The 21,707-nt window shown below is 36.0% G+C and overlaps 1 protein-coding gene across 1 annotated transcript in view; it reads right to left on the bottom strand.

The window, feature by feature from the left end:
• The window catches only part of SELENOF (selenoprotein F), a 50,857-nt gene that overhangs the window by 21,280 nt on the left and 7,870 nt on the right, over positions 1-21,707 (bottom strand). The window contains exon 2 of the mRNA XM_008690635.2: positions 20,178-20,345. Within this exon, the coding sequence (XP_008688857.2) occupies positions 20,178-20,345 (168 nt within the window). The remainder of the gene's footprint in view (positions 1-20,177; positions 20,346-21,707) is intronic.

Below are 21,707 nucleotides of genomic sequence, written 5' to 3'. Positions count from 1 at the left end.
GAAGCTTAACCAACTGAGCCACTCAGGCGCCCCCTGTTACAATTTTTAGAATGTAGCTATTTCAGTTAAAATAAATATGACAGTTAAACAGATAAAGAGAATCGAATGTTCAGAGCTGGGAGAACTATGTAGTTCTGACGGTTCTATGGAGTCTGACAGAAGAGGAAATAGAGGCCCATGGACATTAACTGATTGAGGCATTTAAGCCCAACTTGGATAAAGATTGAAGGAGATGTGGAGAATTGACAATGAATTTGAATAGGTAAGATGTCCTCGTAAGTTCTTCACAAAATTCTAAAGATTTCCTAGTTTTTTAGAATGCTAAATTGAACATAGGTTTGTATTCATCTATCCAACATAGATAATTAAGGAGAATTCTTTTCGGTTGGTTACAATTAAGCAATCAATGTTTTAAATTAAAACAAAACCTCAACACCTTTAAAATTTAATTATAGTATATACTATGTAAATATATTATTAGAAAACCAGTAAAATATCATTAGAAAGAATTTTTGTTAAAGATTTATTTATTTGAGAGAGAGCGATTGTGCACACATCTGTGGGGGGGGGGCAGAGGGAGCCTGAGGTGGGTGGGGCTCTCTCTCACGAACCATGAGATCATGACATCACAACCTGAGCCAAGACCAAGAATGGACACTTAACTGACTGAGGCCCTCAGGAATCCCTCATTAGAAACAACTTAAATGCAAGTATTTTCCCTTAATGAAATTCACTTGAAATGAATTAAATGGTAAATACTGCTTTTCTAGCTATACAGAACCTGCACAATTTCTTTATAGTAAAAGCTTGTTATAAAAAAACTCTAATGCAAAAATTTTATTGCAATGAATTCAGCTGAAATGGATTCGATGGATTCACTTTTTTTTCAGCTGTAGAGCCTGCCCATTTTTTGTCGGGACATGGGGACGCTAGGGCTCTAGGAGAAGGCAGGCAATTGTAAAAACATACCATAGCCATTTTATTTCTTGTTAGCTTTTACACTTTACTGTAGGTCTAAGAACTAAAGATGGGTTTTACTTTTTAAGTTCTAAAATAGAACTTCTAGGCAGAAGTTAGAAGGAACCCAAATGACTACCGACAAATGAATGGATAAACAAAATGTGGTATATACATATAATGAAATATTATCTTAAAAAGAGAAAATTAAGACACATGCTATAACATGTATGAGTCTTGCAGATAGTAAGCTAAGTTAAAGCAATTACAAAAGGATAAACACTGTATGATTCCACTTTTATGAGGAACTTAGAGCAGTCAAGCTGAGAGACAGAAAGTAGAATAGTGATTGCCAGGGGCTGGGGGAGGGATGACTAGGAGCTACTGTATATTGAGAATGGAGTTCCAGTTTCGGAAGATGAGAGAGTTCTAGAGATACATGTACACTTAAAGACAGCTAAAATGGTGAAGTTTATTTTATCTATCTATCTCATCAGAATTAATAAAGTTAAAAAGTCGTTAAGGCCATATTAAAATTTGGTTATTAGATTTAGCTTTTATTTGTAAGTTTGTGATCCCTTGGAAACTCTAGTGGAGATTCCATTACCTTACATAATGGCATTTCTCTACACCACTGTTTCCCAACATCCTCCATATCATGACACGTGGAAAATGGTTAACAACTTCATGGAGCACTGGGGTAAGAGGAGGCTGCTTATAACTGGAGATAACTAGCTTGGTGGGCCCTGTGCACCCCAGTCCCCATTTGGCTGTTGCAAGGACTGAAGGATTCCGTATCCCAGCAGACTTGTAAGGCATTCATGGAAAGCACTTCTCTGTACCACAAAACAACTGGTTAAAAATACCAGAAACATGTTCTTTAATGTACAGGTAGTCAGATGTGACTTTGTCCAGGAAAACTTTTGTTGATCTCCTATCCTGCAGGCACTTTCGGCAGGTTTTTTTTTTTTTTTTTTTTTAAAGATTTTATTTGACAGAGAGAAAGCACACGCATGCACCCTCAAGCTGGGGGAGTGGCAGAGGGAGAGGGCTCTCCGCTAAGCAGGGAGCCCGATGTGGGGCTCGATCCCAGGACCCCAGGATCATGACCTTAGCCAAAGGCAGATGCTTAACTGACTGAGCCACCCAGGCACCACACAATTCTGTTCTTATAATGTACTATCAATATTCTATAACTTAACTGTGGAAAGGAAATGTCTTATTTATCATAACTACCCCCAGAACTAGACACAAAGCTTCTCAATGTATGTGTGTTGAATGGAGAGAATTATTCATTTAACAGAATTAAATACCTTTATTTTCATTACATAACTAAAAATATTTAGGGTTCCTTTGACATACTTGTAGAGTACATTGTGCCTAGTTTCAGTTTAGGGCAAACAAAAAGAAAATTTATCTCAGAGTTGCCTAACATTATTAATATCAAATTCTAAAAGCATGAAATTAAAAAAAAATTATATCTGATAGAGCAAGAGCATGCGTGCACACACAAGCAGGGGAGCAGCAGGCAGAGGGAGAGGGAGAAGCAGGCTCCCCGCCAAGCAAGGAGCCCTGATGCGGGACTGGATCCCAGGACCCTGGGATCGTGACCTGAGCTGAAGGCAGATACTCAACAGACTGAGCCACCCAGCTTCCCCCAAAAGCAATGATTTGTCATGCTAGTTGGCATTTTACTTATGAATTTGTGGTATTCATAGAATAAGACTGGTTTTTCATGATGAATAAGTAATTTAAATCAACTACAAATTATGATAAAATTTTCAGTGACATAATCATCAACATCTTTGGCATCACACAAATTCACGTAAGAAAATGTGTGCTACTTATAAGAGGAATTGTCTAGGGCATAAAGTATGAAAGGATTTAGAAAGGTTAAACCTGTAATTCCTTTACTTTCCCCCTTAGCATCTGGACTTTTTAAAGTAACATCACTGGCATAGAAAAAATGCTGACCTTCAACATTTGTGGAAAACTACCCAATGAAGGGGAAATCAAAAAGTTATGTAACTTTTATACAGCAAACTTATTTTTTATGTACAAGTTGGTAGGCCTCTTTTTTGTATGCCTCAAGAAGCTCATTTGTATAGACAATCTCTCTCTAGACACTAGTAGTTCCTTATTCCATTATATGATACTAACCCAAATAATTAAATGGAAACACATGGACACCCTTAGAAAAATATAAAAATGATATGCAAAACTGCATTTTTTCCCTTGGGAGTCCACACCTATTTCCATACAAGTTATGATTAACAGGTTTTCCTAAACTTTCTAAACCATCCTCCTGATGGAAAGCAAAAATATCAAACTATTTCAGCTTCATAACTGATTTACCTTATTAGTAACATGACTTTTCAATCCCCTATTTCCACCTCATTTAAAAATAAGTGGTTTTTAAAACAAAAGTATAATTAACATAGTGTTGTATTAGTTTCAGGTGTTCAATTCTATACATTAGTGCTCATCAAGATAAGTGTACTGTTAATCCCCTTTATCTATTTCAGCCAACCCCCTACCCACCTCCATCCTCTGACAACCACCAGTCTGTTCTTTGTATTTGGGTCTGTTTTTTTTTTCTTTGTTCATTCATTTTCTTTCTTAAATTCCACATGAGTGAAATAATATGGTATTTGTGTTTCTCTAACTTATTTCACTTAGTATTATATCCTCTAGATCCATCCATGTTGCAGTGAGTGGCCAGATTTCATTTTTTATGGTTGAGTAATATTGCACTGTGTGTGCGTGTGCAAGTATGTGTGTGTATACATACACCACATCTTTATCCATTCACCTATCGACAGACACTTGGCTTCCATATCTGGGCTATTGTAGATAATGCTGCAATAAACACAGGGGTGCATATATCTCTTTGAGTTAGTGTTTTCATTTTCTTTGGGTAAATACCCAGTAGTGGAATTACTGGATCATATGGTGATTCTATTTTTAAAGTTTGGAGAAAACTTCATATTGTTTTCCGCAGTGGCTACACCAATTTGCATTCCTACAAACAGTGCATGAGGGTTCCTTTTTCTCCATATATTTGTCAACACTTGTTATTTCCAACAAGAGGATATAAAAATTGTAAATATCTATGCACCCAACATAGGAGCACCTAAGTCCATAAAGCAATTATTAACATAAAGGAAGAAATTTACAGTAATACAATAGTAAAGGACTTTAACCCTCCACTTACATCAATGTACAGATCATCCAGACAGAAAATCAATGAGGAATCAGTGGCTACAAATGATACATTAGACCACATGGGCCTAACAGATGTATTCAGAACATTCCATCCAAACAGAGAAATATGCTTTTTTTTTAGTTACAGATTTTATTTGAGCGAAAGCATGAGCAAGGGGGAGGGGCAGAGGGAGAAGGAGAGAATTCCAAGCAGATTCCGTGCTAAGTGCTGACCCCTATGTGGGGCTGATTACCATGAACTCAAGATCACTACCTGAGTCAAAATCAAGAGTCAGACGCTTAACCAACTGAGCCATCCAGGAGCCCCTACACATTCTTTTCATGTGCACATGGAGCATTCTCCAGAAAAGATCACGTTAGGCCACAAACAAGTCCAAATGAATTCGAAAAGACTGAAATCATATCACGCATCTTTTCTGACCACAACTGTATGAAAATCACTCAAGAAAAAATCTGGAAAGAACACAAATACATGGAGGCAAATAACATGCTACTAAAAACTAACGGGTCCACTAAGAATCAAAGAAGATATCGAAAGATACATGGAGACAAGTGAAAATGAAAACACAATGATTCAAAATTTTAGGGATATGGCAAAAATTGTTTTAAGAGGGAGGACTACAGCAATATAGGCCTACCTCAAGAAACAAGAAAAATCTCAAACAACCTAACCTTAAACCTAAAGGAGACAGGAAAAGAAGAAACAAAGCCCAAAGACAGTAGGAGGGAGGAAATAATACAGATTAGAGCAGAAATAAATACATGGAGACTAAAAACCCAATAGGACAGATCACTGAAACCAGGAGCTTGTTCTTTGAAAACATGAACAAAATTGATAAAACTTTAGCCAGACTCATTAAAAAAAAAAAAAGAGAGAGAACTCAAAATCAGAAATGAAGGAGAAGTTAACACCATACACATACAAAGGATTATAGGAGATTATTATGAAAAATTATATGCCAACAAATTGGACAATCACGAAATGGCTAAGTTTCTAGAAACATACAACCTTTCAAAACTGATCAATAAGAAATAGAAAATTTGAACAGACCAATTGCTAGTAATGAACTTGAATCAGTATTCAAAAAACTCCCAACAAACAAGTCCAGGACCAGATGGCTTTACAGATGTATTCTACCAAACATTTAAAGAATTAATACCTATTCCTCTCAAACTATTCCAAAAAATAGAAGAGGAAGGAAACCTTCCAAATTTGTTCAACGAGACTAGCATTACCCTGATACCAAAAACCAGATAAAGACAAAAAAGGAAAACTACAGGCCAATATCTCTGATGACCATGGATGCAAAAATCCTCAAGATATTAGCAAACTGAATCCAACAGTACCTTAAAAAAATTATTCACCATGATCAAGAGGGATGTATTCCAGGAACGCAAAGGTGATTTGATATTCAAAAATCAATGTGATCCGCCACATTCACAAAATGAAGGATAAAAACCAAATTTTTTCTCAATATGCAAAAACAGCATTTGACAAAGTACAACATCCATTTGTGATAAAAACTCTAACAATCAGATTCAGAGGAAACATACCTTAGGCCGTGTATAATAATTTTTTCTCCTCTCACACAAATCTGACCAACCTCTTGTTTTAAAATTTTAGGGCTAATAATGAGGTTTTTATATATAGTCAACAGCCAAAAATCTTAATATTGTGGTGTTAACTTTGCTGTAATTAAAGTAAAATCATGTGGCTACAAAATGGTTCCGATTAACAGGTAAGACAAAACAAAACAGGTCTATGCAGTTTCTTACCAGATAACCAGATTACAAAATAGGTTAATTTAGAACATTGAACAAAGGTGACACTTCTTTTTTTTTTTTAAAGATTTTATTTATTTATTTGACAGAGATAGAGACAGCCAGCGAGAGAGGGAACACAAGCAGGGGGAGTGGGAGAGGAAGAAGCAGGCTCACAGCGGAGGAGCCTGATGTGGGGCTCGATCCCATAACGCCGGGATCACGCCCTGAGCCGAAGGCAGACGCCCAACCGCTATGCCACCCAGGCGCCCCAAAGGTGACACTTCTGAGTTACATAAATTTTCTGAATTAAAAAAAAAAAAAGGCATTGCATTTAACTTTTACTGCTTTCATACCACCACCACAAATCTGTAAACTTGCTCCATGTCAGACCAATTAAATTAGGATACTTGGGGATAAGATGCAGTATCAGTACTTTAATTACTATTACTACTTTTAAAGGTACCCAAGTGATTGTAATGAACAGGCAGGGGTGAGAATCACTGCCTTGGACTATACTCGAGTATTAATAAGGCAAAAATTGCAAAATGAACAAACAGTACATAGGCTTTTTGCTCAAGAGACTAACCAATTCTAAAAGATAAACCAAGTAAGCATTGACCAGAGCGAGACAAATGCTGTAATATTGTTTACTTCCCTTATGAAACACTGCTTACAAACCACACACTCTTATTTTTGAAATCCTCTTTTATTTAAAGGCAAAACTTGAGCATTAATAAACTGTACTACTATCAGAAAAAATTGAAAAAACTTTGAATATTAAGTAGCAATATGAGGATAATGCTCTAATGTTAGGTGAACAAAGGAAAAATTTTAACTGCTGAAGAGAATTCAGATATGGGGAGTAACTATTTTCTAGGTCTACTGACGGCTTGCCCTTAAATGCAGGGATTTTAAAAATAAGGAAGTACGGCTAGAACACGACAAAAGCAGAGTATTACAGTATTTAGAGCTCTTAAACAAAAACAATTATGCACTCAAATATATAAGTGAGCCATTCTTCCAACCATTAATTGCATCCAGTATACTTTCTTAAAACCCAATTTTATTCCCTTTTATAGTGAAAAAATAAATCACACGGAAGCTATTTTTTAGCAAAATTTGGCCAGTTAATTCTTAGGGAAATGTTTTCAACCAAAACTATATGTTTGGTAATCTGCTGATGTCTTAAAATTTTAATTCATTATTCATCATCAAATCATTCCCAAATTTTTTGGGGCGGCTGGGTGGCTCAGTTGGTTAACCGTCTGCCTTCAGCTCAGGTCATGATCTTAGGGTTCTGGGATCTAGTCCTGCGTCAGGCTCCCTGATCAGGCGGTAACCTGGTTCTCCCTCTCCAGCTCCCCCCAACTTGTGTTCCTTCTCTCGCTGTCTCTGTCAAATAAATAAATAAAATCTTTAAAAAAATCATTCCCATATTTTAAGATATTTTTCAAAATGCACAGAGTGCTAGAAGCAGCAAGCCACAACTACACATGGACAATTAGTGCACTAAATTTTTTGAGATCTAGTAGTAAAGATTCTGTCAAGATTTCATTTCAAGTCACTGAAGTAGCAGATGTGTAAGACAGTTGGTTTATCTGTTGACACTTGCATACACTTTGACTAATGGCATTCTTACAAAGGAACAATGAATGAAATATGGAGGATTAGGGAAGTTTAGCTTTCCAATTTTAGCAAATGAAGTTGGTTAATACAATTCTCTAATATTATATCCTTGAGATTACACTATTTTTAGGTGCTTTCTAATGAACTCTGAAAAAACAAAGCAATGACTATGTCTAAGGAAGCTAAGTTTAAAGCTTATTGTACTACACTATTAAAGTGCTATTTATTTTTGTATCTTTAGTTTCTGCCTTGAGATTGAGAAAGGTTCGAAACAAGCAAGGTAACATCTACCTTAATTTAAGTTCTGAGAAAGTAAGAATACACTGGAGGAATCTTTCATTAAGATACGATCACTGTTCCATTAAAAAGCTCATTGAAAATGTATTAAAGTACAATAAAAGGAAACAAAAACCAAGAAATAAAATGTTTCTTTGACATCACCACATTCTAAATTAGACCATTCCAACTATGAAATGTGAGGGAGAACAGAAGGTTTATTCCAATATTGTGATAACAGAATTTGTTCATGTACCTAAAACAAAGAGAATTTCATAACGAAGAGTTAGGACTGTAATGATTAGACTTTCACCTGAAAACAAATACACCCACAGATACACCCCCCTCCCCATCTAGAGTTACTGGTATGAATAATCCAGGGTCATTACCTGGGAACAATGCATACAATTCTAATATTTAGGAAATATCATAGAATGAAGGGAAATAACCTGACACACCACCACTGTACTTCCTGAGGTCAAAACATCCAAAGAACTGGTAAAAATGACCCCGAGCTTGAATATCTTTTTTTTTCCCCTGAAGATTTTATCTATTTCACGGAGTGAGAGTGAGAGGGAGAGAAAGAGAGAGAGAAATCACAAGTAGGCATAGTGGTAGGCAGAGGGAGAAGCTCCCCACTGAGCAAGGAGCGCGATGCTGGCTCGATCCCAGGACCCTGAGATCATGACCTGAGCCGAAGGGAGACGCTCAACTGACTGAGCCACCCAGGCATCCCGAGCTTGAGTATCTTAGTAAGTAGTTTAAAAATAAAACCAACTAGCCCCTTGGTAATAAGTAAAAATATTTTAGAAAATGGCAAAGTATTTAGTATACAGTACTCAATAAAAATTCAATGCTTTTTGCTCCTAAATGTTTGAAAAATACAACCCATTTTCCTCTTAATTTGAAAAACTGAGATCCAGACAAAATATGGGTCAACACCCAAATACTCAATAGCTTCAAAAACAGACCACAGGGGTGCTATCATATGGCAGCAAAAGCTGCTTTTCAAAAGAGAATTCAATTCTGTTAGTGTTATTACCATACCAATACTGAACATCATTATTTGTCACAAAATGGGCAATTGTGATCATCTTTAAGAAAGGCGCAAATATCTGAAACAAAGCAACTGGCACAAATTACATTATGGTTGCTCTCTATAAAACTAAAGAGGGGAATCACCTAATAAATACTAAGATGCAAAAATAAAGCTATAATAATCCAAAAGCTTAAATATTAAGAGTGTCAATATGAAAGTAGAACAAAAGACACTAGGCTGTTCCACACATTTTTATTTTTTGCCCACTTTTTGACAAGCACACTAATCAATTTTAGAATTCATTACCGTACCCAGATAAGCTTTTAACACTTATTTCTCCAACAAGAAGACTGAAAAGGCAGTTTGTACTTAAGGGGTATGCTTTTATGAAGAGTTATTCTCCTTACTGTCCCTTCTCCCATCCCCCACATTGCATTAAGGGGCTACCTTGTAACTAGTTGAAGTCTACTGTAGCCTTCTTTTGTTGAGACTACCAGTTTCTCAAGTATCTTTACTCACCCCTTCCAATCCAGTAAATTGATAAATCCTGAAGGTTTCATTGCCCAAATCTGTTTCAGATCTGTCCCTTCTCCATTTTTACTACCAATATGTTGGCTTAAGCCCTTTTACCTTGCCTCTGGAAAACGGCAATATAAGTTTTTCTTCCGGCAACAGAAAAATAAAATTAACTGTCCTATCACTATTCTTCACACAGACAACAAAATTCATTGAAATACAAATCTGATGCCAGTTCACTGTTTATATCTTTTAATTTTGTTCCCTGACTACAGGACAGAGTCCAAACTTCTTATCAAAACACAAAGGCCCTACCTTCCTAACCAGCATCATCTCTCATAACCAAGCTATCTTGATTTATCTAACACAGCCATCTTTTTCATGACTTTGCCTTTTCACTAACTTTTTCGTCTGAGAGGACTTTCTCCTAATTATTTTCCAAGTTAGCATATAACAGCAACTTCTGTATAAGCAAGTGGTACTATTTACCTCAACGGTCAAAAGGTTGTATGTCCCTCCTTCTGTGTGCTTTCATAGCACCTGAGTATATTTTGTTTACAGCATACTTCTCACTGAATTTTTAAAAGAAACCAATGCATCTGGAAATAATAAAGAAACTGTACAGAAGGGTATAAAAGAAGTAGTAAACAATTTTCCTCTTGCCTCCCACCTGCCAGTCAATAACTTTGGAACAGTTTTTAGTTCTTCTGTTGATCACTTCCATAGTGATTAACGTGGCTATAAATAGAGTTCTGAATATATCAACTTTACAAAATTTATTGATTCTATCCTCTTTCCAACTTTTATTTCTAATTCTTTTAGTGGTTACCTAACACTGGATATTATGTCTTAGCCTAAAAAAATATCCTGCCAACTGCATTCTATTTCCATGCCTATTTCTTCTACTTGACTCCTTGAGGACAGTGACTATTGTCTTACTTTCACATTCTCGAAGACTACACCAAGAAGAAATATTTAATGTATAAACAAAGTTTATTTTGACTCTGAGGTAGGTATGTCTAGGAAATGTAGCTGCAAGGCAGCCTGGACACAGATCATGAATTACTTTAAGGGTTTATTTCCTTTTTAAATATTGTAATCTGCAAATGTGATAAAATGTTTTAATATGCTTAGATAGAACCTTGATCCTAATCTGTAAATACCTAAAAAAACTGACATTTTTAAATTAAAGATAGATGAAATGTCACATTTAGAGAATACCAAAAATTAAATATTTTCAGTTCAGTTAAATTACACAAAATATTTTAAGATTTCTGTTACATAGATATGATACATATATTTATAACCATATACTAGCTGAATAACTTTAGGTAAGATCTCTATGCCTTAGGCTCAACTATGAAATGGGGATAATAATGGTACTTACCTCAGAGCTGTTGTGAAGATTATATAAATTAATTCAGATAAAGGACGTGGAACAGCACCCTCATATAATAACTTAACAAATGTTAGTGGCCATTATTAAGTAAGTATTTGTGTTGCTATGCAGGAGTCTTAGTGATTCTTTCAGTGAACTAGAACTGCTGCCAAACATTATTCACATCTTTAAAAAAAGCTTCTTAGTGAATAATGTTTTTATATTCTAATTAGAATAATCTGTTGAAGACTTCTATTTGTTTCCTTTGAAGAATCAGTTCATGTATTGATGCTACATACACACTACAAAAGTGAAGCTATTTTAAGCAACTGTGAAATTCCTTTAGTGACTACAATTTCACGCACAGTTAGCTTCACCTCCATTTCATCCTTCTATGTTTTACACACCAGTAGCATCTCTACCAGTAGTAGATAGGCTAAAGCTTAATACATGCCATTTTCTTGAATAATGCTGCTTAAGCTGCCTTCAAAATTACTCCGAAACTGGCTACAGATTTTCCATGTAAATTGAATAGAACTAAATGTTTTGATGTTCTTTTACCTGAATTATGAAATACTATGTGATTTATTTAAAATGTTTGTTTGGGCCTTAAATAAGCCAAACTTGTTAATATATCCTCGAAAAACACCGAGTAATGGGAGTCATTAAAGTCTATGGTATACTGAAAAATAAAGATCTAATAATTTTTTTTTTTTAAGATTTTATTTATTTATTTGACAGAGAGAGCGAGAGAGCACAAGCAGGGGGAAGAGCAGAGGGAGAGGGAGAAGCCGCCCCCCTGCTGAGCAGGGAGCCCCGATGCCTGGCTGGATTCCAGGACCCTGGGATCACGATCTGAGCCGAAGACCTGAGCCGAAGACAGACGCTTAAGCATCTGAGCCACACAGGTGCCCCAAGATTTATTAATTTAAAATAAAAACTAGTGATGGAATTGTGTTAACTATAAATTCAAAAGGGACCTTCAAGAAGTCAGTCTGCTGTTTTATATTTAACTCATTCATTTTCTTCCAGTAAGTCTGTGAAGCAGGTATTCACATTTTCAAGAAGAGAGACAAAATAGAATAGAGGTTTAAAAACTTGGGGCTCTAGGGTGCTTGGGTTGGCTCAGTTGGTTACGCATCTGCCTTTGGCTCAGCTCATGATCCCAGGGTCCTGGGATTGAGCCCTGCTTTTGGCTCCCTGCTCAGTGTGTGTGTGGGGGGGGAGCTGCTTCTCCTTCTCCCTCTGCCCATCCCACTTACTGTGCTCTCTCTCAAATAAATAAAATCTTTAAAAAAATAAAATAAAAATAAAAACTTGGGAATCTGGAGCCAAACAGACTTGAGATGAAGCCAGGTTATGGCACCTAATTGCTTGGGTAACTCTGGATAGATAACACCCTCGTTTCCTTTTCTGTAAATATGGATAGTAGTATTACATTATATACAGTTGTGAGAATTAAATAATGTAGGAAGACACTTTAGCATATAATCAAGGTACAATAAATACTTAAAGGTGAGCCAGTGTAATTACTACAACAAAACTGAAGATTTCAGGGTAATGTGCTAACTCAAAGTCACAAAACTAGTAGCTAAGATAATAATTTAACTCTCGCACAAAATTTTACAAACACAGAAAAGAGGATAAACTTCTAATAAACTATACATATATTCATATTTCCTCTCTATGGTCTCTGACTTGCTGGGAGTGCATATAAATGTGAAGGAAGGGTATTATACACAGAAAATGGGCATGCTACTATATGTTATGTAAAGTGGGTCAATTAGCAGTAGTCTAACTCCCATTAGGTAATGGAGTGAGAAGTAGAAGGGATCTAACTATATTCTTAAAATTATTTTATGCACTACTTACATCCATTTATTCAAATCTAGTATAATACAATCATTACCAAAGATCAATATTTTTAATTTTTTAATATTATCTTAGTATATTTTTAAGTGAAAATAAAAGCCCCTTATCAAATACCTCACCTGTTGAGCTATTTAACAGAACCAGTAATGGTGTAATTTGGTGATCTGTAGCCTAGGCTTCTACTTGCATTCTGTGAATGAGACCAAGATGTTTCAAAATTCAAATAAAAAAAATCTGTAGAGTTAAAAAAAAAATCACTTTTAAGCTTTTCTCTTTCAAAATTTTCTTAAACCTCTGAAATCTGTTATGTATTAGATTCAAAAGATAAGCAGCAGAGGAATGTTAGTAGGAAAAGAATTGTAATTAGTCTAACTTGCTTTTTTCACAAAGTGATCATTTTTATATTACAAACATATAGTTTAATTTACTTTGTTATTTCTGCTTTTAAAGAATATCATTGCTTCCAACTGATTTGTCATCCGAAAAAATCTGAAAACCAATTATACATTTTATTCTAAATTGACATTTTATTCTAAATTGACCACCCAGTTACCCCCTAAACTGACTTTAAAAAAGGGTTTCATTCAATTTCTGGAATAGGTTTGTCCTAAGAAGCAGCTCCACTTTATCAATTTTTTTTTTGAGAGCCAGTGAGCATGTGGGAGGGGGGTGGGGGGGTGGTTGGGAGGGGGTAGAGGGAGAGAGAATTTTAAAGGCTCCATGCCCAGCACGAATCCAATGAGGGGCTCAATCTCACAACCCTAATATCAAGATCTGAGCCGAAATCAAGAGTTGGATGCTTAACTGACCGAGCCACCCAGGCACTCTGGTTTTGAAATTTTTTTTAGTAAAATCCCTTCTCTCCAAATGTAATTTTCATATGCATTTAAAAATGATCAGAATGGTCATATTTTTAAAATTCATTGTCATATTTTTTTATTAAAATATGTCAATCAGGAAGACTCAAAAATTTGAAATCGGGTTATGTCTGGCATAATTAATTTCTGTATTTTGTTCCACATAAATAAGTAGTTGCGAATGGTGAAAAGTTTCCATACTACTAATTCTGTTGTCACATTTCTTCTTATTTTTCTTGATTCACCTAATTCAGAAGCTCGAAAGTGGAGTAACAGAACATTTTTTGTTCCAAATTTTTAAGACTGGCAAGTGTAATACTTCATGTTGTATCTCTTATCTATTTTTTTTAATTCTACTTTGCCAACAGCAATTATTGTTATTCTGAGTCCTCCAAATATTTTGTGCTTTTAATTAGCAAATCAGATACCACCACCAGCCCCAACTATTTACCTAGGATTTATTATACATCAGGGACTATTCTAAGTAGTGTACATATATATTAGCTTGTTTAATCCTCATAACCACCCTATGAGATAGTAACTATTATTATTGCCAATTCATAAATAAGGAAATAGACATGGAGTGATCAAGTAATACGTCCAAGACTGTCAGCTGAGTACAAGACTTTTTTTTTTTTTTTTTTTTTAAGATTTCTTCATTTAACAGAAAGAGAGCGCAAGCACATTAGTGAGGGGGGAGAGGCACAGGGAGAAGCCGACTCCCCACTGAGCATGGAGCCCAACGTGGGGCTTGATCCCAGGACCATGACTTGCGCCAAAGGAAGTCACTTAACCATTTGAGCCACCGAGGTGCCCCAAGACTTTCTGACCCTAGTTTGGTTCCAGAGCCTGTGCTCTTAACCACTACTCTAAATTTACTCCTGATACAATCAAGACTGAATGAGCAGCAAATTAAGTTGAAATCATTTGTTTATTGGTTCATATTTTTGACTAATTCAGCTAAGTCAATTCTTTTCCTCTCTGAAGGTACTCTGGTTTCATCACTAGCCAAACCTTCAGAATGACAGCTCACAGATAAGGTAGGTATAAATGCGAAAGAAGAGGAAGTACTAAAAACCAACTAAATAATTGATAATTATTTAATTAAATAATTAAATAAAAATATTTCAAAAGGAAAGCAGTGGCACTACAAGGATCTTGATGAACCAAGATCTTAAAGAGAACAGGTGCTAGCTAAGGAAACAGGGGCATACAGTTAAGGAAAAATATAAAAGTCTGATAATAACTATGTCCGGAAGAAGCTGAAATCATTAAGATATGAAAACCTTAAATGAATGAGGAGACAGGAGAAAAGGACCAAGCTGCCTTAATCAAGTTCGAATTCACAGAACTGGAAAAATTATAAAAAAGATGAGAAAAATAACCCATCTATTGAAATACTACATTTAATCTTATAAATCTTAGATAATAGAAGTTAAAATTCTTAATAGAAAAAATATTTGATTTATGCTTATCCCCAGGAAAATCCCAGGAAACCTTTAATCTGATAGTCGTGTACTGTTTGAAAAAATACATATTAAGGTTAACAGTCAGACTGCAATTTCAAAATCTGTGTTAGAAAATTAACTTCTCTTTTTATATTTATTTGGGATGCTTGCAATATCTTTATAAATAAAATATACAAATGAGAGATCTACATTTAGGTGAACAGTTATAATGAAAATGTTATTAATCGATAACTTTTAATATAAAGACAAATCTTATTTTTTATATTCAGCATAAGTGAAATATATGAAAAAAGTCTTTCACAAGTGTCTACAAAGTTCAAGTATATTTTCAACATATATACATATATATTTTTAAATCACCTTTTCTATGTCTACCAGTAGTTGATCAAGTTACTCCCTGGTCTACAAACTTCCACTGGCTCCCACTCCCTCAAGATAAAGTCCAGACCTCCTAGCATGGCTTGTGAGACTCATGATGTCCTGGTTCCTGCTTGTATCTCTGGACTCATCACTTGCCACCCTGTACTCTGGGTCCCAGTCTCCTGTATCCAAAAGATGCCATTTTGATTCCCTTTTCCTCTGCTCACCGGGTACATTTTCTGTCAATTTTCAACTTAGATCTTACCTCTTCCAAGTTTTGTTCCCTTTTCCCCTAGCACACCACACCATTAACTTGCCTGCTTACTGTAAGCTCCTTGAGGGTAGGGACTGCCCTTCAAATTTTTAAAAAGATTTTAATTAATTAACTAATTTAGAGTGAGCAGGGAGAGGGGGAGAGGCAGAGTGAGGATCTCAAGCCAACTCTGCACTGAGCATGGAGCCCAATGCAGGGCTCGATCTCACAACCCTGAGATCATGAGCCACCCAGGTGCCCAATGCCCTTCAATTTTTGTATCAGCAATGCCTAGGTTGGTGCCTGGTATATAGAAAGGACTTAATAAATGTTTAATGAAAAAAAAAAGATCATCTTTCCCAACTTCTTCTTAGTAAAAACAGCCTCATTCACAGACAAAAACTTATGAAATACTATATGCTAGAGGCCAGGGATTCAGCAAGAAACTGTCCTAGACTTCAAAGACCATAATTTTATGGGAAGAGAAAGAAAAGCAAAACAATAGATACAGTATAGTGAAGGTAAGTGCATATCAAGATATCCTCAGTGCTTTGGGAATACAGAGGTGTAGCTAACATAACCTGGGAGTGCTAGTGGTGGAGAGGTTAAGGGAGTTGAAATGAGGGAAGCCTTAGCTCAAGTCAGTAGACACTTGAGCTAAATCTTTAAAGACAGCTCAAGTAGAAGCTGTTTCCTTTAGTCATTGAGGGGGAATAAAGTAACCTTGCTTGCCTAATACCTGCTCTTTAGTGCTTCATCTCTCTGTACCCCAGTGCAACATTTCACATGGCTGCTGTGGCAGCCAATTGGTCTTACATTATTCTCTACTTAGCTAACAACTGGTTAGTGATCTAACTTGAGCTAGTAACAATCCCTGCCTAAAATATTTAAAGAATAGCCAATGAGGAAGAATTAATCCTTCTCTTGTGGGAAAAGCTAAAAGAACAACACTCAGCAACTGGCAGTTACTATGCTGTCCCACCACAAAGAAAAAGTTAGTCAGTAGTGGGGGGGAAAAAAGGTCCCTTCCCTTCCATCTTAAGAGTCTATATATTAAGCGGAAGTTACTCATGCTAACTATATAAAATACTAACTGTATAAATATAGCACCATGATTTAAATATTTAAATTTAAATATTTTCTTTCATTAGTTTACATTTTTTCTTCAAACTAAAAATTAGTATGCTCTTTACAATTAAGCCAACATCCTAATATTTATAAATGGTACCTAGATACATAGTTATGAGCAAAACTAGCAGTAAAATAACTTATCAAAAAATATCATTCTAGCTAGTATTTGTGATGCTTACTAGTAGGTCCTTTATGATCAGAATGGATGGGAGAGAATGAGACCCAATAAAACTGATAGAGTACCTACTTACAGAATAAGAGATTTCAAAGATATTTTCTGCTACTTTTTTTTAAAGCAAATTTTATGCTTCTGGCTATCAAAGACTAAATTCAGCCTGTTGAATGAGTAAGCATTACTAAAAGTGATTAGCCTCATCTCTGCAAAAGGCTATAAACCATATGACCAAGCAAGACCCAAAATGAGTGATTCTGGTTACACTTCTTTATTATATATAAATTGCTAAAACATTCCTGTAATTTTCTCTTCTGAAGAATTTACATTCACAATGATCTAAACACACACATACACACACACAGACATGTTAAAGTATTTTTAATGTTTTTAATGTAAGGCACTAGTCTACATATTGCAGATTTTCACTTTTATTAAACTAAGACTAAATTAAACTATGATTTCAAAATTAAGTCTTAACCCAGGGCTGAGACAGAAAAAAATATTGTATATAATGTTACATATGATCATGTACCAACAACCTAGAGAGCAGTACTGGACACATTAAATCAAGTATTACTTCTATACTTCAATGTGGTTTGCATCTAAATGGAGGCTTGTCCAACATGCCATACTTTGTATGTCCAGCAATATTTCTAAGTGTTCCTGACATGTTTTGATTCCACCATTCACTGATTTTGTACAACAGTGTGCTAGCAAATGCTTAACGAGAAATAAGTACATTGTAGAGATGAGGGGCAAGGAGTAAAGAAAAAACAGTGGGTACAGCATAAAGTTATATTAGGATACAGACTCACTTGTATTTATAATTATTTCAGTTTATAATTAGTTAGGTGTATATTAACTGGTAGACTACTTGCTGCTGGGTATTGCTGAACTGTAAGTGCTGAGAAGTGTCAAGATACACACAGAGCTTAATTAAAAGTGAACGGGAATATAATCTGAGAAGTGTGTGATTCAAGATTGGTTCTAGTAAAAGTATCACAAAAATGGTATGCTATGAAGGATTACTGAGAATGGGCAGTAAGTAAAAAAAGCTTTTATATGTATTTGGTTTGCAATTAGGAATATTTGATACCACTTAAAGGACAGAACCCCTCAATTTATCCTAATTACAAGACACTGCGTGTGATAAACATCGTTTATTATAAAACACCCCTTGTTATTCAATTCTTTTAAGTTTGAATAAACTTAAAAGTTTAAGTTTATTCAGGAAATAATTATTGTTGGCTAAGTAGTAGTATGGACCATAGAATAATAGCGTTATGATTAGAGGATGATATACAGATTCAATCCTTTGGCAATTTGTCTCAGACGAATATCTCAAAAAAAAAAAAAAAAATCAAAAACAAACCCCAAAAATCAAGAGGGAAGGGTCTTACTAAACAAGTTAAGTCCTACATCTTAAATCTATTTAAAATCAAGTTTTTATTTTATTTTTTTTAAAGATTTTATTTATTTATTTGATAGAGAGCCAGCCAGCAAGAGAGGGAACACAAGCAGGGGGAGCAGGAGAGGAAGAAGCAGGCTCCCAGCACAGAAGCCTGATTTGGGGCTCGATCCCAGAATGCTAGGATCACGCCCTGAGCCAAACGCAGACGCTTAACTGCTGTGCCACCCATGCGCCCCTAAAATCAAGTTTTTAAAACTTGTTTAGATATGACCTTACATGCAATGAAGACTCATAGGTATAGAAATCTTTTAAGATTTTATTTATTTCTTTGACAGAGACTGAGAGAACACAAGCAGAGGGAGAGGGAGAGGGAGAAGCAGGCTCCCTGCTGAGCAGGGAGCCCGACATGGGGCTCGATCCTAGGACCCTGGGATCATGACCTGAGCCGAAGGCAGATGCTCAACTGACTGGCCACCCAGATGCCCCTGGAAATCTTCTAAACATGAAAATATAACAATGGTATATAGGAACCAGGAAAATGAAAACACAGACTAAGAAAGATAATTCAGGAACATGAATTCCAACTTAGCCAAGTAGATGCAGATCAAGAATCTACCTCACAGGGGCGCCTGGGTAGCGCAGTAGTTAAGCGTCTGCCTTCGGCTCACGGCGTGATCCCGGCGTTCCGGCGTTCCGGGATCGAGTCCCACATCGGGCTCCTTGGCTGGGAGCCTGCTTCTCCCTCTCCCACTCCACCTGCTGTGTTCCCTCTCTCACTGTACCTCTCTCTGTCAAATAAATAAAATCTAAAAAAAAAAAAAAATAACATATTTAAAATTTTGCTTATTTTTCTTTTAGAATGATAAAAGTATACTTGGTGTTAGAAATAAACCTTTACTACCTAGTAACATACAATTATGTAAAGCTTTACAAACTGTAACACTCCAAAACAGAATTCAGTATGTTCAGTATGAAAAGGAAGCATAACAGAGATGCTTTTTTTGGTCTCACTCCAAACACAGGGAACTCACTGATTTAGTTTTATTTGCCTTATATAAATGATCTTTCCATCTTTTCTTCTTAATTTTAAAAAGTATAGGGGCTTTTATGAAAAGATTTAAAAATTGGGCAACTATTAATTTGAACGGGACAAAACAGATTTTATTGGATAGTTAGAACTACTTATCCTTGGCTGTTTTCAGGTGTTAAAGATGAGGTTAGGTGTCTGTAAATATTAGTAACAGCCATGTAAATTAACAGACCATATTCTTTGTTAACCAGATAAAAAGTTTATCACCTACAATTATGTGCCAGGTAGTAGGTGCTACACTTTTTTTTTTTTTAAAGAATTTATTTATTTGAGAGAGAGCAAAAAAGCACAAGTGGGATGAGGGGCATAGGGAGAAGCAGACTCCTTGCTGATGCAGGGCTTGATCCCAGAACCCTAGGATCATGACCTGAGCTGAAGGCAGCCACTTAACCGACTGAGCCACCCAGGCGCCCTAGGTGCTGCTATACTTTCATATCGAATTTCATTGTAAGACTGAGTTCTTACTGCAAATGAATATAAGCATCTTCATGTGGCCAGAAGTTAGGAAGACTGGAGAACTTCAGGATCCAAGCATGCTATAATAATTTTGCAACCCCTCTGCTAAACAACCATGGTAGAATGGGGTCCTGGTATATAAACCTTGACTGTCCTCCTAGTTGCTTCAATTGATCTAGTGGGCCAGAAAGAAATCAGTTGACTTTCTAAAACTACAAAATGTAAAAGCTAGAGATTTTATATTTAAGTTGATGAGGCAATTTAACATTTCACCTTATCTCAACTACACCAACTAATGGAAGAGAGATACTAGAAAAAATACCTTTTTTGTTTCAAATTGTGCTTCTTCCTGACAGCATCCTCTACAGTCAGGATCCAGCTGAAGCAGGTTAAACTGTCCAAGAAGATCACAAGAGCTGCAGAGCAAGTTGCTGGAGAAGCCTAACTCTCTGCAAGCCTCTGATGAAAACTCGGCCCCAAATGCAGACACCTGAAAATAAACAAATTGGGAAATAAAACACTATTCCATATTTATATTGGAAAGCTTCCAAGAAAGGAAAACCTAGGGTCATCAAAATCTAACACAGTGGAGATGAATTACTGAAATGCCTCATCTGGGGACAAATTCTTAATTATTTTTAAGCGAGTCTTTGGTTCTTCCCAATTCCCTGACAATCTTTTTTCTGAAAAATTTGCCATCTTTCAGCTTAGCTGAAATATGATTAACAAAAAAACAATATATATTGTTTCTTTTGGCATACATATATATATTACATATAAAAACCTTTTTTAAACATTCGGAAGTTTAACAAAATTTTTTTTTTAAGATTTTATTTATTTGAGAGAGCGCACAAGTGCTCCCGCATGAGCCAGAGGAAGGGCAGAGGGAGAGAGAAGCAGACTCCACATTGAGCTGGGAGCCTAACATGGGGCTCAATCCCAGAACCCTGGGTTCAGGACTTGAGCCAAAGCCAGACACTTAACTGAGCCACCCAGGTGGCCCCCATAAGTTTTTTAAAAAGGAATTTCCTTAGAAGAAAAACCAAATTCCCTCTTCATTTTAAGAACTTAGCGCTTGTTGATATGGGTCTATGAAGTAACATTAACTTCTAGGTCTCTACCACACCCTACAAACTTATCTTCATTCACATCTAGCAGGGGAAGGGGAAGGAAGAAGATGGAGTGAGGAGAGCAGGAACCGAAATAAAGCTTTGGGGTTTAGGTACCAGCTCCATCACTTATAAGCTGCGTGATCCTGGACAAGATAACCTCCCTCAGCTTTAACTTCTTCACCAATAAAGGAGCAATAATTCTTACATAAAATAGATTGAGATAAGATGAATGAAATGACTTATGCAACCAATCAGAACAACCAGCAAAAGCAGGCTTTCAAAAATATCTGTTCTCTTCCCTTATCCATTCTCTCATGCATGTCTTAGTGAATATGGTATACCTTCATCTAAGGTCAATCCCTCTGCCCGTGCTATGGAGCCTATCTTCTGCCATTTCCACAGGGATTTAATTTAATTGGTAACTCAATTCTTCAGTGTATTCAAACCTTAAGGTTCTAATTGCTCTCCCCACATTCTGTCATTTCTGAATTGTTACTACAGTCTAGCTTCTGATCCTACCATTCAACTAAACTTGCCAAAAATCACTAAATGCAAAGGCATTCAAAACTGTTCTGGCTCCAGCTGTTCTTTCTATGGGCTTGTCCTCCTTCTTAAGTGCTGCTCTTTTTCATATTCTATTTCTGGTTCTCTCTTTGCTTTACATATTTTCTGTAGATGACTGCATCTTTCCCAAGGCTTCAAATACCCATTACTGAAAACTCCTGAGTCTTTTACTTGAG

The sequence above is a fragment of the Ursus maritimus genome, unplaced genomic scaffold, assembly GCF_017311325.1.
Source record: "Ursus maritimus isolate PB19 unplaced genomic scaffold, ASM1731132v1 scaffold_12, whole genome shotgun sequence".
Lineage (NCBI taxonomy): Eukaryota > Metazoa > Chordata > Mammalia > Carnivora > Ursidae > Ursus > Ursus maritimus.
Note: the sequence above shows the minus strand (reverse complement) of the source record. Positions and strands in the feature narration are given on the sequence as shown.